The 17,316-nt window shown below is 41.8% G+C and overlaps 1 protein-coding gene across 10 annotated transcripts in view; it reads right to left on the reverse strand.

The window, feature by feature from the left end:
* Nucleotides 1-870: 870 nt before the first annotated feature.
* dnajb6b (DnaJ heat shock protein family (Hsp40) member B6b) overlaps nucleotides 871-17,316 on the reverse strand; it is a 48,416-nt gene continuing 31,970 nt past the window's right edge. For 2 of the 10 annotated variants that reach the window (XM_020494839.2, XM_020494840.2), the window contains exons 6-10: nucleotides 16,523-16,672; nucleotides 16,019-16,160; nucleotides 15,723-15,793; nucleotides 6,980-7,114; nucleotides 871-4,418 (exon numbers count right to left, since the gene is read on the reverse strand). In XM_020494839.2, the coding sequence (XP_020350428.1) occupies nucleotides 4,315-4,418; nucleotides 6,980-7,114; nucleotides 15,723-15,793; nucleotides 16,019-16,160; nucleotides 16,523-16,672 (602 nt within the window). In that variant the 3' untranslated portion in view covers nucleotides 871-4,314. Of the gene's footprint in view, nucleotides 4,419-6,979; nucleotides 7,115-14,536; nucleotides 15,794-16,018; nucleotides 16,161-16,522; nucleotides 16,673-17,316 lie in introns of those variants that run through there. The other 8 variants (XR_004211700.1, XM_020494843.2, XM_031835958.1 and 5 more) reach the window with 6 other exon arrangements.

The following is a 17,316-nucleotide window of genomic DNA, read 5'->3' on the forward strand; positions in this document are numbered from 1 at the left end:
TGAGGGTGAGATTGTGTTGCACAGATTTGTGCATATAACGAAATCCACAGCCACAGATGTATGAATCTCGAATTTGACATGAAAATATGCAAAGTGAATAGATTCTGCGTGACATTTTGTGATTTACTAACTAAATATGATTATACGTGACTGACACCACTTTGTACATGGATGTAGATTTTAAATCGCCAAATGTTTTCCTATTTAAGAAATGATTGTAGTATAAAATCTAACAACATTTTATAAAATGAGGCCCCTGCCGTGGTCTCAGAGTTGACTGAATCTGCTGAGTCCAGTCTCCAAACAAACCCTATATCCACACTCCCCACGCAACCAAGACATCAACAGCCATTAAAAGGTGCAATCTGGGATTGGTACATCCATTTGTGGACTTTAAAATAGATTACACACGTTTATTCTTGAAGAATATAACTTCGAAATGCCTCATGAGCTTAGTCCAATGGGTCTTAATCATGGATGGTCAGTCCTTGCATCCATAGCTCCGTCTTTCAATTTAAGTAGCTGCATTTCTCAACAACAAAAAAGTGTCAGGGAGATGGCTTTGTGGTTGTTTGAATTCCATATTGCCCTTTTAAAAAGAGTGCAGAGGCAGGTAGCTGTTCATTACCTCTTTAGGTTGACTCATTAGTAGATGTCCTCCCATTGGAGACTTGTATGGCCTAATTTCTCCATTAAATCCCTTCATAAATCATGTCTCCCGCTGCTATTGAGCCACAGAGCAGTGTGCTGCTGAGTCAACTATATAACACCAAAGGTCTTATTCAACAAACTAAGCTATGTGTGTGTGTGTGTGTGGGGGGGGGGGGGGGGGGGGGAGTGTTGAAACAAACACCACAGCAGCACAACATGAAAGTTTGATTCAGGAGTTTATGATGACCATCATAGTCATTAACTCGTTCTCCAAAGCAACCACGTGATTGGCTGACGTGACCAGCTTCAGAGGCTGTCCTAATATGGACACCATATACATGATGCATGTAACAACACCGAATTTATGTCTATCACTCTAAACAATAACAAAATGTTTGGTTTTAGCATGAAAATAGAAAGAAAAAAATACTATTGCCATACATTTACAGTACCCGTTGTTGACTTCCAAATTCAGAGCCATGTTAATTTCTCTTACAGATAAAATAATGTTTGTCTTTTTTGAATGGGCACTACACTTCTCACTGTCTTCCTAAGTCAGGAGGACAGACACACAACTCAGGGAGGAAGGCTGTGTTTAAACGAAAGGGTAGTGCACTACTTTTGACCAGAGCCCGTCAAAAGTAGTGCACTGTATAGGGAATAGGGTTCAATTTGGGATGCATAGAGTGTTTGCCTTTCATTTAATGGAGGGAGATGGGCCACTGCCTCCAAAGACTTTAATTAAACCCTTAGAGACTGGTTCCTAGGAACAAGGGCCAAATTACTCTGTAGGTCGTGTGCATGTTTTTTCGCCCATGAATAATACAACACACTGTCGACATTCACACAGAGAATGTCGCTGCCTTCACAGCCCTGCCAATGACAGCCTAATCCAGGGCTGTTCTGAAGAGGTCTTTTCAATTAAGGAAGGAGTGCACTTTTAAAAGAGGAGAGTATTACATCCCAAACAGCACACTATCCCCTACACCATATTCCCCATAGAGCCCTAGTCAAAAGAAGTGCACTATACAGGGAGTGCCATTTGGGACACTGGTCTATTCTGCTTTGTTTATGCTGCCCAATTCCGATACCTTTTTAGTTTTTTTCAAGCAACCTAGAGTACAGACTTTGAAATAATCTGGAAGAATAAACTTTCAACAAAAAAAGAAGTCATATTTGAAGTCCAGAGGTGCATGTTCATTGAGTTCTGAAAGTTGCTGAACATAGAACTGACGTTGAATGCTTTTTTTTCGACCAATGACTGGGAAGAAATGCATTCAATACGTTTAAAATGGCAAATGTTCAGGAAAAGCAAGTGACGCCTGAAATGTTTTTCACTTGGACCGTGTCACTATTTAATGCCTACAATTCATAATTACACAGCTACAAGCATGCGTCACAATGAATACAAGGCCATGCATCATATTGAAAGCAACATTTCAGATGCCATCAAAAGGCTCATAATGAGAGTAAAGGTATTCAATAGATTACATCCATTATTTCACTACCTTGGGAACCTAATACGTTCTGTCTTTATTGAAGGATAATGTGATACGTCCCTCAGCAACCACCTAACAATGTGACTACATAACCATCACATATCTGGTTGACATGAAGCTTTATTGGTGGGTGTTTATAGAGAAGGAAACTCGCATGCATTCCATCTCCCCTGGCATTGGGCATGAATAAAAGAAAATTGACAATAAAAACTAAACCAATCAAAGAATATTTTTTTTAAACTGTTCTGTAAAGAGTTATAAACATGTTCAACACAGGAACTTCCATACCAGGTTTCCATCCCAACCGAAGCAGTGGAGTGTAAAAACCGAGTGACAAGCCTTTTTGAGAGGGGAGAAAGTGAGAGGGGGGGAAGAAAGTGAGAGGGGGAAAGAAAGTGAGAGGGGGGAAAGAAAGTGAGAGGGGGGAAAGAAAGTGAGAGGGGGGAAAGAAAGTGAGAGGGGGGAAAGAAAGTGAGAGGGGGGAAAGAAAGTGAGAGGGGGAAAGAAAGTGAGAGGGGGAAAGAAAGTGAGAGGGGGAAAGAAAGTGAGAGGGGGGGAGAAAGTGAGAGGGGGGAGAAAGTGAGATGGCTACTTTGGTGTTACTGTTCTTTCTTGCAGTGACAATATTTCACTCAGTGCAGACAAAAACCTACAGTATATTGTTGTATGATTTCTACATCAATCAAAAATATTTTTAAAGCCCTTTTTTACAATAAGTGTGTTTTTGATCAGCAATTCAACTTTATTTTTTTGCTCTTTTGCCTTTAAGATAAGCCAAGTTCTCTGGTCTCTGGACAGTTCCTCAAATGGGTCTTTAAAGGGACAGTTCACCCAAATCACTTGGATGAACTATCCCTTTAAGGTTTAAAAGACTCCCCTATACCTTTATTTCCTTCAGAGTCTCTGGCATCATCCCTTAGATTCCTGTTACAGGCTCTTCCAGACCATTCACATCCATTACATTTACTCTACATCACATCCATTTAAAAAGTGGCAATTAGCAGTAGAAACAATAACAAAGCCACTACCCGCACCTGTTTTGGTAAAAAGCTAATGGATGGGGCTGGAGAAATGTAACCACTCTCAAATTCATAGACTGATCTATGAACGCAAGGATTGAACAGCCTTGATATCAACACTATTTTTAACCATGTTTTGAGGCTAGGTAGTGTTTGTTTACATTTACTTTGTTTACAAACATTGGAGTTAAACAAGCTTAGGGCTCTATTCAATCTGTATAGCGATAGAAATTTAAAGGTAATTTCCGATTGAGCCGACATGTGCAGCGTTTACCGTGAATGCAGTCTCTGCGAATGCGGGAACATTGCCTTTAAAATGTCAAATCACACTGTGAAGCACAACTTCCACGATGTAGATTGAATAGAGCCCATATACTTTCGATTCTGATGGGGTACAACAGTTGAACTAAGCTCATGAGGCATTTATAAGTTATATTCATCAAGAATCAATGTGGACATATCATTCATTTATAAGAGCAGAAATGGATGTAGCTACTGCTGATTGCCCCTTTAAAAAACAAAACTAGAAATATTTCAGAAAGTACGTTTGAGGAAAAATGTATAATTCCATTCAGAGGAGACAAATTATGACCTAATGTGCACATGCTCATGTTAAGGTCCTCCGGTACTACCATTTGTGAGGAATGCAAAATCCAGAAAAAAACAGAATAGCTCCTCTCTACTGACATCTTCAAAAATAAATAAACTATGGCCTCTACTGGCAGTTCTACTGGTAATGAAAGTTGAACTGAGTAGAGAACACAGCAGAGCCATGAGGATAGAAAACAGACCGTGACAAAGTCTAATGTCTTGCATAGAAGATGGCTAATGAGATTTGCTGTTTGCACTGAGAAGTTGATAGACAAGGGGAGACCTGGCACAGTGGTGGGTTGGCATGGTTTGAAAAATTCCTGTAACTTTCCCAAAATTCCCAGGTTTTCCAGAAAACCTGTGGTTGGAGGATCCGGATATCCTGCTTATTCCCTCTTGATTCCGGGAATCGTCCAACTGGGATTTCTACAAAATCTGGAATCTTTGGAAGAGTAACCTGAATTTGGCAACCCTACGGCTGAGTTGTGTTAATCTACTGATGTTCTTTCCCTCCGGATGACACGTACAGGGAAGGGCGGAGCCATGGTGGTGCTTTAGAACCAGGCACCGATTCGAGGAGCCAATCGAGGTGTTCTCTTCTTTTTGAGCTCCGCCTCCTGCCTCCAAGGATATTTCTTCCTCTTGGTGTCCATGTGTCCTACGGAGAAATGGCCATCAAACAGACAATTACATGCTACTAACGTTGTCAGAATGTGTACCAGATCTAGACTTCTATATTCCTCAATACTTCATTATTGACATTATAACTTATCAGGCATAAACTTACACAATGTCCTGGTAAAAAAGTGTAAACTCCTGGAAAAAAAAAGTTAAATTGCTAAAAAAAAACATCTAACCCCAGTCCATCCCCAACATAATACATTTTTTATATATATATTTTTTATTACGTTGGGGATGGACTGGGGTTAGATATATATATATATACACACACACACCTGGCCAAGATAAAGCAAAGCAGTTCGACAAACAGAGTTACACATGGAATAAACAAGCGTACAGTCAATAACACAATAGAAAAAAAAGTCTATATACAGTGTGTGCAAATGGCGTGAGGTGGTAAGGCAATAAATAGGCCATAGTAGCGAAGTAATTACAATTTGCAAATTGAGGCCTCATTATAACCAGGAGGACCCCTGTGTGTCAGCGAGTACGTTCACACGTACACTAATAAATTCAGTATTAAACTGATGATGTCATCTTAAAAGGCCATAATCGAAGTAAGCAGACGCCTGCAGACGCCTGGTTTTCTGGGTCATTTTTTGAATTATTTGGACATGTAAACACCTTAAATCGGCGTTCCATCGGTGTATTTAATCTCTGCATGTGCTAGCACCAGCCGAGCGAGCCTTCCGTTTTTTTTTGCGCGAGTTCAGAACATCAATGTATGCATCTTAGAAATAGTTCTCACACACAAATGCTAAACAGTCTGTCCGAACTTAGAGTAAAATATGCTTCCCAAAAATGACACGGTCAGAATGCCACCAGGTAGCCCGATTTCAAATGTGTCCATGTAAACTGGAAGTATTAGGGAACTCGTTCTTCTTGCAAAGCATGTTAACGTTTTAGTCAAACTGTCAGCGAGAGGGTTTTCTCCACCAAAAAACGGTACCCCTTAATTAAGCAGATCATTAATTATTAAGTAAGTGAGGATTTTTTTTTCTGATATAAGTGTGATCCACGTGACATCCTGGAAACTTTGAGAAAAAAAACACTTTATATCAGAGTTATCCCTGTTTAAATCCAAGACAGTCTATGCATATTCATGAGGACGATGAATTTGGACACGTTCACCATAGAACGGGGCGGCAGGGCAGCCTTGTGGTTAGAGCGTTGGTCTAGTAACCGGAAGGTTGCAAATTCAAATCCCGAGCTGACAATGTACAAATCTGTCGTTCTGCCCCTAAACAGGCAGTTAACCCACTGTTCCTAGGCCGTCATTGAAAATAAGAATTTCTTCTTAACTGACTTGCCTAGTTAAATAAAGGTGTAAAAAAAATATAGATTTCAGGCGGTTGATAACACCCCTCATCAAATATTCAAAGAAAGGATTCCAAATCCAAAAAGAGGAATAGGAGTAGCTTGACAGCTTGCTGTTCTGAGTTTGTGGACAACGATCCAGTTAAGTAGACCGGGAACCAACCGTTTTTTTTTCAACGGTATATCGGCCGAGTGAACTATTTGAGTGTGTGTGTAAGATAATTGCATGGCTTTTTGTGTTTGACCCAGAGTCATTACACTGCAGATCAACAGAGCCCTTTAATGAACACTTCAGTCCTTTCATTCCCCTCAATGTTGACCTCTACCAGTCAAACATGTCTGCCTCTGTCACTGGCCTTTTGTTTAGCCACCCGTTACAACAACAACCAATTAGCTGTCGTTATTAAGGTGTTTAGCTCCCGTCTTTGAACAAAGCTTAGCCTGGAGGCCATTGATTGATCCATCTGAAACAAAACACCACATTAAGTGCTGTGTACAATCAACAACCTCATTTGCAACGGAAAGGTTTAGGAACGCAACAAATTGAATTTGGAATTCAATTGAAATATATGTGTCCCTTTCAGTCTCGACAGAAGTCCTTACGCACCTCCCGTTTAGAAAATGTATTTTATAAGCCCCTTTTTACGTCAGCAGTCGTCACAAAGTGCTTTACAGTTTACTCTAGAACCAGCCTGGTCACTTCGATTTCGGATGTTTAAAAAATGTCCCCAGAACATTGGACAAATGTCTTTCTCTTCGCTCACCCAATAAAATTTGCACCCAGTTCTGGGGGAGCTAACTCACAATGCTTGGGAGGTAGAGCATGCAGCTTAGACCACTGCGCCACCACAATTCACAATACTCTAGCAAGCCAAGGGAATACTTGGTGATAGTTGATGGAAACAGCACATTGTTTTTATATTATGTTGTTTTAAGCTTTCCCCAAAACCATAGCCCTAACCTTAACAGTTTAGGCCTTCAGTCCGAATGGTTAACAGTAGAGTTGTTTCTGTTTTAACCCTCAACAGCACGGAATTAACCCGGTAGCCATGTGGATTTAATGTGTGAAGAAAGAGGTTTTATCCATAATATGTTGAATTTCAAAAAGGGACACTATGAGATCTTGTTGACACAGCAGGCCTGTTCCTGGGTCTCTCTGTACAACCTCCACGCCTTAGTGTTCTGTCCTGAGGTGAAAAGCTCTAAGTTGGGGGGACACACCTCTGGCGAGTCCCAGGCTCTGTTGGCCGCGCTCTTCGTCTTCCTCTGGGGGGTTCTGTGGGCTATTCTTCAGGAAGCGTTGGTGGGAGGGGAGACCAAGGAGGTTGTTCTGCTGCCGGTTGTCATCTTCCAGACCTGTAGGGGTGGTCAGAGTAGTTAGCAAGGACCTGCGAGCAGAACACACATCTGTAAATCTAAACTAGATTTACTTTGCGGGGATAGGGGGGGGGAACAGTCCCAGCTCCAACACCGCAGAGTGTGTACAGAGTTTATACCGGTGCAATTGATGGTCACCGGCAGCGCATGCTAATGCTAAGTGATAGCACGAAGGGCGATATGATTCTCCGGGAGAATCTGATATAAAAAGGCATCAGTCGCGATCAGACGGAGACGGCACTATGTCGCCCGGCCACTGGTAGATGGGAATCTACCTTTATCGACCAACTCCCCCACGGTCAACGGCAGTGCCACAAGGACCCACATAGCGTCGATGAGAGGTTACCCTGGGCCTGCCCACCCGTGGGCTGTCAAAACCATTTTTTATACAAGGCCTTTGATCACGACTTGTGGGGAGGGAGAATCTCCTTTATGTTGCAATATGAAGCCTGAGTGTTAAGCTGCATTGGCCACGTGTTGATAAAGTGATCATTCTCACACATTGAGGCATCGGCTGTGGTGCTCGTTAAAACACCTGGATTCCGAACAGTCTCTGTTCAAGTACAACGTGACATCCTTGTCCCGAGGAACACAATCCAGGTGAGAACGAGAAGCTTCTCCGATTATATGTTGCCTGTAAAAGAAGACAAGTGCGATTCAAACCTGTGTGGCCATACCAGGAAAACCAAGAGGATGAAACGCAAAAGATCTTCAAACATCCCCTCTGGCTGCAGCAACCAGTTTCTTTCATATTGCAACCATAAAGTTCAGTCATATTTCATGTGGCCGCGCTTTTATTGTGATTAGCCATGTAAATAGAGATTTTGTTATTTTCTCTCGGTAATTTACATTTATATTGAATTAGTCGCAGCGTATAAGGGGAGACTTATTATGCTCAGATTACACAGGCAGATTTCACCGCCATTGTGTTTTGTAATTAAGGGGGGGGGGGATAGAGGGCAAGAATGGAGCCAGATGCTCCCTCGTGCCGAACCGGTTTTCATTTAGAGAAAGGTCTACACCAACTTTCAAACCCCCTCCATCATCCTTCCGTCATTTCCAACAGTCAAGCCTTTAACACATCACATGCCATTAGAGTGACATATCAAACCAGGGGATGTGTTTAGGGACACACTGGCCAATCTGCTTGGAATAAGAGTAAACCTAAGTAATGCACTGCATGTAAACTGCATTGAAAAAATATCCTTGGAGGACACTGCATTGTATTCTGGGCTTTACAAGGTATACACAAGGATTACCTTTTGTAACATACAATTATACACAAGTATTTAGTATATCGGACGAGATCTATTAACGACTTCAAAGTAAAGCGTTGTATGCCTCAAGTCTCTTACTGTATTTTTTCTCTCTCAGCAGTTTATGTCGTGTGTGTGTGTGTGTGTGTGTGTGTGTGTGTGAGTGTGTGTGTGTGGTGCCATTTTGTCCTGACTGGCACAAGCCACCAAGGTAACAAACGTCTCTCATTTCTGGATGTGTGACCCTTTCCTCAGCCACTAATTATTTCATCTACGTAGTTGATGAAACTCCATTTTCATAGTTATCAAGCTCCAAATCACATCATGAATTGCCACTGGCTTTGAGGAAAGCCAGAGTGTCTATGTATGCGGATGACTCAATACTATACATGTCAGCTACTACAGCGACTGAAATGACTGCAACACTTAACAAAGAGCTGCAGTTAGTTTCAGAGCGGGTGGCAAGGAATAAGTTAGTCGTAAATTTTTCTCAAACTAAAAGCATTGTAGTTGGGACAAATCATTCACTAAACCCTAAATTGAGCAAGTTGAGGTGACCAAACTGCTTGGAGTTACCCTGGATTGTAAACTGTCATGGTCAAAACATATTGATACAACAATAGCTAAGATGTTGAGAAGTATGTCCGCGATAAGGCAAAAAAAAAAAAAAAAAAACTTATGGAACAGCGGGGATTGTGAGGCAACACAAACATAGGCACAGACACATGCATACACACACACACGATAACAAATGCACTACACACACATGGATTTAGCACTGTAGATATGTGGTAGTGGTGGAGTAGGGGCCTGAGGGCACACAGTGTGTTGTGAAATCTGTGAATGTATTGTAATGTTAAAAAAAATATATATATAAACTGGCTTAATTTTGCTGGACCCCAGGAAGAGTAGCTGCTGCCCTGCAGCAGCTAATGGGGATCCATAACAAATATAAATATCACTTGTCCAAATCTGCAGATATGGCAGAGAAAGTAAAAAGCGGTGGGGGGGATGCTGGAAGGTAGCGGACAATTGGATAAGCCGGTCCTCATTCAGGCTGTAATAAAGACAAAGGAAAAAGCACGGCGAGACTTTGTTTATGTCCCAAATGGCTCCCTATATAGTGCAGCACTATTGACCAAATCCCTATGGGCCTTGGTCAAAGGTAGTGCACTACATTGGGCTTAGGTCACCATTTGGGACACAACTTTCAACTCACTGGATGAATAGACTTATTACCGTGAGGTCAGCAATCGCGACCCTGGCAAATCGGCAGTCTATGTTGCGAGAGGCGAGCGGGCGCAATAGTCTTTTATAAAGGATGCCAAACAAATCAGTCTCCAAAGTCCACATCCCAAATGGAGGATTGACACCACAGAGTGATAATCCCCTCGGCGGAGTAACACGCACAATTGGTGGTTTACGGCTCAGGTATTCCCCTGGCTCCGGTCTGCTTCTAGCTCTGAAAGACAACTAATCGAAGTGCATATTCCCTTCTGCAGACTGCCTGAATACCTAAATCAGTTTTGCATTGGAGAAATGGAGAGTAATTGCATTTTACCGTGTGAGAATCCAGGGCCGTGAGGCGTATTGTCAACATGTCCCTGCTCTGCGGATCAATATTTGTTTGTATTAGGAGGTCGTTACCTGGGCGATAAGACTCCCCCGCCCCACAGAGCTGTGTAATCCATTATCATTTAATTAATTTAAACAAAACAATATCAAACTGCATTGATGATAATGAGATATTTTAATAGTCATAAAGGCAGCCTTTTATTTTCTGGATCAAAGACTTAATTTGACTACAGAACAGACGTTCCCCCTTCTCCATGCATACATTTAGATCCATTGTTTGAAGGGTGCCTATCATTCGTTTTGTTTCAGTCCAGGGTGTACGAGTCTACATCCAGACACCTGACACTCATTCACATACCTTAATCATGTTGGCCAAACCTTATGTAGGTCTACTGGATTTGACTGCGTTGAAGAAGGCCACACACTGTTGGTTGGGCTTGAACATCCAACGCCTATCAACGTAATCGCCTGACATCCCTGGCCGGGTGTCCAGCAGCAGCTGCAGAAGTCTGCTGAGGCGACACCACTGCTGAGCACACCGATAATAACTACGTTGTCAAGGGTACCCTATCCCCTATATAGTGCACTACTTTTGACCAGAGCCTTATGGCCCCTGGTCAAACGTTTTGCACTATAACAGAGAACAGGATGTAATTTTGTGGCCATGTTCAAACGTGGTCAGGCAACAGCTGGGTTTGTCCCGTTGTTAGCCTCCATCTCCTCCATCTTTCATAAGGCAGCCGACAACCCTGGCGTTGATGGTGGCCAGAGATGGCCCTGCTACTCCAAGCGATGACAGTTGCATAGAATGCAATTCAAACAGGATGCTACCTGCTGCGACCAGGAAGCCATTTTGTGGCCCCGGGACAGGAAATCAAAACATGATCTGTCATTAGTGATGGATGAGCATGAGATCCAGCCTTTCGGTTTTCAATCATAAAAGCTTACCGGTGTTCATTTGTCATATTGTTGCCTCTAGCAACTGCATGAACAATGGAATCCCCCTGTGCTCACGGAGGTGCGGGCAACTTCACCATAAAGTGGCTTGTGGTTTGAGACATGGATAGTAGTATCGTGTCGTTGCTCATTCCACCTTGTTATCGTAGCTAAACTAGTAGGGCTAGTCACAACAAAGCTAGACGTATGTAAAGAGATTGACAGGCTGACAGAGGGCCCAGTGGTTCAGCCACTGAAGAAAGTGAACTACAGAAGCAACAGACTTTCAGTACATCATAGAGATGAACGACAGTTTAATTACATTATGTGGCTGACAACTACAGACAGGGGAAGACAGCTCAACTCTGCCATTTGGGACATAAAAACACTATTCCCTACATAGGCCACTACTTTTGGCCATAGCCCTTACGGAGTCTGGTCAAAAGTAGCACACTATATAGGAAATTGGGTGTCATTTGGCAGGCACGCTAGTACCTACCTTCCACTGTGCAAGTCCACATTAATAATGTGTACGCATCCACTTCAAAGATGAGGAAATAATATATATATATATATATATACATACACACACACACACACACACACACACACATTTGCAATGTCAGACGTTTAGGTTACAGGTATGCAGTGTAGCAGAATGTTTTTTGGTTTTGCAGCATATGCAAAAATTCTGTGCGAATGTGACTTTGGTCCACGATATGAAAAAACAAACTCAAATGTATTTCACAAAGCTGGAAGGCATTTTACATTGCAATAACCAAATACAAGCTGTTTTTAGATCAAACATTTCTACCTAGAATTAGGATTCACTTTGGTACAGTATAATATTTATGTAAAAAACAAACAAAAAAACCTCAAAACCTGTAGGTAGAGCTACAGGTAACTGCCAAAATAAAAGGAAACACCAACATAAAGTGTAGAGCCAGAACAGCTTCAATGCACCTTGGCAAAGATTCTACAAGTGTCTGGAACTCTGTTGGAAGGAGGCGACGCCATTCTTCCACAATAAATAACATAACTTGTGTGTTGATGGAAAACGCCGTCTCAGGCACCGCTCCAGAATCTCCCAGTAGTGTTCAATTGGGTTGAGATCTGGTGACTGAGACGGCATATGGTTTACATTGTTTTCATGCTTATCAAACCGTTCAGTGACCACTCGCGCCCTATGGACGGGGGGGGCATAGCTATGGTAGCCAAAATAATGGCCTGCCCAGCATTTTTATACATGACCCTAAGCATGATACGATGTTAAATTGCTTAATTACTTCAGGAACTACACTTGTGTGGAAGCACCTGCTTTCAATATACTTTGTGTCCCTCATTTACTCAAGTTTTTCAATTATTTTGGCAATTACTTGTAGAATAGGGTGATGTCATCCTCTCCTGTTAATGTAGAGACAGCGCAACCTAGTGCAAGGAACATACTCTACAACACAGGGAGAGAGAGAACTACACGGTCTTCCGGGTTGTCTTCAGGCCTACATTTCATAATTTGTTGTGTACAACACCTAACTCGTTTGTAATAAATGCAGATTAAATTATTTAAATCATTACAAAATACTGTTGTGTTCTATTGCGTTTTTAACAAAGTGCAATGGCGGTTTTCAGTCAACAGGAGGAGCTATTGCTCCGTGGAAAAATACTTTGACTGTAATTTCCTTACAATTGAGGAAATCAATATATCCAAGCCCTACATTCATTTTAATTATGTTTTCATAATCAAAGCCGTAATCTTGCCCCTGGCTCAAACAGTTATTAAAAAGCAAATGGAAAGACTAATTCAAGCTGCTTTTCTGACCCTTAAAATATATATTTGTCTCCCACCGAGGGCAAAGTGTGTTGTAATTCAATTGAATGAAAGGCCTTAACAGGAATTGTTAACATTTTTAACAGCAGTGCTAGTCCCGGTATTTATCCAGGGACCTTGACTCTCCTTACAATGTCAACTCTACCACAGTGGAGGGTACAATAATCTCCTCCACTCATCAGCACATCTCCCCACACACATACACACAGGTAACCTGAGCAGGGCAGCCACAAGGACAGGGCCACAACGTCACCGAGCAACGCAGCCACATCTTCCATCAACCTTCAGGTGAGAATTAAAACCAACAGAGCGATGGAAAAATAGCTCCCACAGCTGAAGGAATTTGAAGGACAAAGAGCTGTACGCCAACATTGTGAAATACAGGATCGTACCGACTAGACAACCAAACAGAAGAAAACAGAAACAGGAATGGACTACCTGAGCTTATCCAGTAAGAAATGCTTATCGTTTTCCGTTGCAAAATGTTTTGCGACAGTATGCATTAATGCATACAACCCAAGGACGGTCAGCTAAGGGTGTATTACAATGTGCCTGTTGCAGCTTTATTTTAGACGTTTCCCATGAGAGGATGGTGGTTCTTACACAAAACAAAAACGGGACGGTAAACTGCGTGGAGAGACCTGTTCGCTCTGCTCTCGTTGCTCCACAGTGACAGCTTTCTCCCCTCATGTAAATGCCTCACAAAAATGCACTGAAGCTTGTGTAAATAAACAGACCCCTTTTAGCACATTCCTCAGAACTGCTGTGCACGACTGATCTGTTCTACACACACACACAAATATACACCCTCAAAAACACAGTTCCCTTCTACCGCAGGCCAGGGCAAAATAAACAGCTGTAACCCCTTGTGCCAACTGCTGCCAGTCTGCCACCACCTGTACCCACAGCCAGTGACAGACAGTGGCACGGTTGGACAGCATCTGAACAAAAGCGCCCATTGCAGAGGGACAATACAACCTGGGCTACGTCTCAAATGGCACCCTATTCCCAATATAGTGCACTACTTTTGACCAGAGCCCTATGTAGGTAACAAGGGTACCAGTTGAAGCAGCCCAGTCTCCATTATAAGACATTGCATTGAACATCGAAGCAGTGGCGATTTGTTTTAAACCTGACGGTTTATAAACAAAACACTGGTAATCACATCTGATAAACAGATGACATGTTGCTAGATGAAGGACAAAAACAGACACCGTCTGCATCCCAAATGGCACCGTTTCCTATTTAGTGTACTATATAGGGAATAAGGTGCAATTGGGATGCAAACACTGTGCTGTGACGCTTAGGGAAACGCTGAGGTGAGGATGTGTATAACTTCCAGTCTCTAAGCAAACACATCACATTTACTGATACTAGGAGGGCAAGGGACACAGCTTAACGGATTCAAGAGGGATGTGTGAGTGTAAGAATACATACCTTTTGTTGAAACAGTCATTCTTGACCAAAGGCAACTAATTACTGCCACAGTGCATCTTATGTTGACGCTAGCTAATCATTCTATACTGATAGTCCACGAAGTGACTGCTATCACTGAATGAATTTGATATGATGCACCACTATAAAAATGCAGGCGTAATCAATTAGCTTAGCGGTAAAATTATTGAATTAGTAGGTTCAAATGAACACGTGAGAGTGACGTGATGAGTGAGTTTTATTGGAAAAACAGTGAGGGCGGTTTCCTTTTCTCTGTGTGTTTGTGTGAAGCAGGGGTCATCAAGTGAGCACACACACATTGAGGAAGTGGGTGGGTGTCACTCAAGCAAAACAGAATCATCACACACACACTCATTGTGAATGCAACAGCCCCTAAGAGGGTTCAAGCTGAGATTTATTGACCAAAGTATCTTTTTTAGTTGTTTTACAAAGTACACAAAATCCCCTATTTCGAGATAGATATACACAGTAACAGTCAAATGTTTGGACACACCATAATCACTCGACCTCAACCTAATTGAGATGGTTTGGGATGAGTTGGACCGCAGAGTGAAGGAAAAGCAGCAAACAAGTGCTCAGCATATGTGGAAACTCCTTCAAGAATTCCAGGTGAAGCTGGTTGAGAGAATGTCAAGAGTGTGCAAAGCTGTCATCAAGGCAAAGGGTGGCTACTTTAAAGAATCTCAAATACAAAATATATTTTGATTTATTTAACACTTTTTTGGTGGGGTTACTACATGATTCTATACGTGTCATTTCATAGTTTTGACGTCTGTTATTCTACAATGTAGAACAGAGTTCAAAAAAAGGAAAAACCCTTGAATGAGTGAGTAGGTGTGTCCAAACTTCTGACCGGTACGCTATATAGTCTCTGTTCATGGTTTATGATGAGTTGATGAAACAGTTAGTCAGGAACATGAACAGCCTTGTCATTGGCAATCATGCAGAGATGAAAGAAACATTCATATTCCAAAACAAGCAAACAAACCAACAGAAAGCAAAAACAAAATGCACAGGAATACTGTATCAACGCCCTAATCCTCTAGATGTGTTCATCTGAAACGTAGGAGTGTGAAAATGGTTTTAAAAAAAGGTTAAAGCTGAGATAGTTCAAAAGAACAAAAGCAAAGCAGTACAGCTTGTGCCCTTGGCTTCTAGAACTTAAAGGACAAGAAGTCTACTCATGAAAAAACGGCAATACAGAAAAATAAATGAATAGTACAAATCAGTGGTCCTAGCAAGAGAAAGGTCCCAGAACAAAAAAAAAAGGTGAAACGGGAATAAATACAACCGTATCTGAACGTCCCTCGCTCCTGCGGCTAAACTCAGTTGAGAACACATTTCCTCGCCATGAGGAATGTTAACTACGAATGTCAACAGGGGAGGGAGAGGAGAGAAACCAACTACCGTAAGGTCGCAACCCTGAGCAGCATCGTCACGCTGAGTTAGTTTAGTTTGTTTCCAGGTCAGGTGTGAGTATTTCAAACGTTGTGCAGAGGTCATCACTTGTTATCCAGTCTTAGGAGCTGCTCCTTACCGTTGACGGTTAGAGACTTTAACTGACCGTCCTCCTCCACCTCCACCCTCTCCTGGCCGTTCTCCACAATCCTGCAGGAGATAGAAACAGACTTAGAACAGATATTCTTTTTAATAATAACCTTGTTATACGTTACTCTGTTTTTATCTATTCCCGACTGTCTTGATGAATCGACGACAACATCCTAGGAAAGTCCTGTGTTTTTATTTTGAGGAAACTATCCCTTTAAAACACAGGGTGAGGACAAGTCAGTGAGGCATAGACGTCATTGACTGACTAGCTGTGTTGAGCTGTACCGTTTTGTGGTGATTTGTCTGCCGTTAATGAACTTGGTGGAGGTAGACACCGAGCGGGAGCACATTCCTCCTCCACCTCCGAAAGATGAAGAGGAAAACGAGGCGAAGCCTCCTCCACCCATATGTCCCAGGGAGGTGAAACCTAGGAGGGACACAGAGCTTACGAGTAAGCATTTCATTTTACTGGTCACTCATATACCCACTCCAAATCTCACCATTTCTCCTTTTGACATTTTCATCTCAATTGAGACTGTAGCTAAGAACTGCGTGAAACTTATCATAGGATAACATCAGGATAGATCTCATTAAAGGAAAAGTAACATCAAATAATGTTTCAGCTCTCTGGGTGACATTTGTCTTACAAACACACCCGTGAGTGAAAGGCATAGTAACATTTCAAATAGATGGGATTGAATTATGATATGATTTAAATTGTAAACAACTTCCGTGAGAAGAAGGTTTAGTTTAACCAGAGTTTTAGTACACACATATTTGAAGTATTACCGTGCTGCAGGGGAAGCGCACCTGAACCAAACCCTGGGAAGCCCGCCCCGAAGGGGGGGAAGCCACCAAATCCGTGGAAGAAGGATCCTCCGGTCCTACTTTGGTTCACCACCCGCTGCCTGTGTCCCCCACCGAAGAAGTCATCGTCTGCTGGGGAGAGACCATGACAACACATTAGTCAAGTTCACTTTCACCCACATAGCAGTACCCAATTGTCATACTTCAGTAAAAGTAAAGAAATCTTAATAGAAAATGAGTCCAGTAAAAGTCAACAAGTAAAATACTACTTGAGTAATTCTAAAAGTATTTGGTTTGAAATATACTTTAGTATGAAAAGTAAAAAATCTTTAAATTTACAGTTAGCCAGGGGAACATTCCAACATTCCATTTACAAACAAAGCATTGGTATTTTGTGAGTCCGTTAATCAGCCAGATCAGAGGCCGTAGGAATGACCAGGTATATTCTCTTGATTAGTGCGTGAATTGGGACCATTTTCCTGTCCTGCTAAATATAAAAAATGTAAGGAGTACTTTTGGGTGTAAGGGAAAATGTATGGAGTAAAAAGTACATCATTTTACTTAGGAATGTAGTTTAGTAAAAGTAGTCAAAAATATAAAGAGTACAGTACAGATACCACAACCTACTTTAAAGTATTTTTACACCACTGGAAATGGCATAGGCCCATCTACACTGAACAAAAATAAACACTACATGCAACAATTTCAAAGATTTTTACTGAGTTACAGTTCATACAAGGATACCAGTCAATTTAAATAAATGTATTAGGCCATAA

The sequence above is a fragment of the Oncorhynchus kisutch genome, linkage group LG11 (assembly GCF_002021735.2).
Source record: "Oncorhynchus kisutch isolate 150728-3 linkage group LG11, Okis_V2, whole genome shotgun sequence".
Lineage (NCBI taxonomy): Eukaryota > Metazoa > Chordata > Actinopteri > Salmoniformes > Salmonidae > Oncorhynchus > Oncorhynchus kisutch.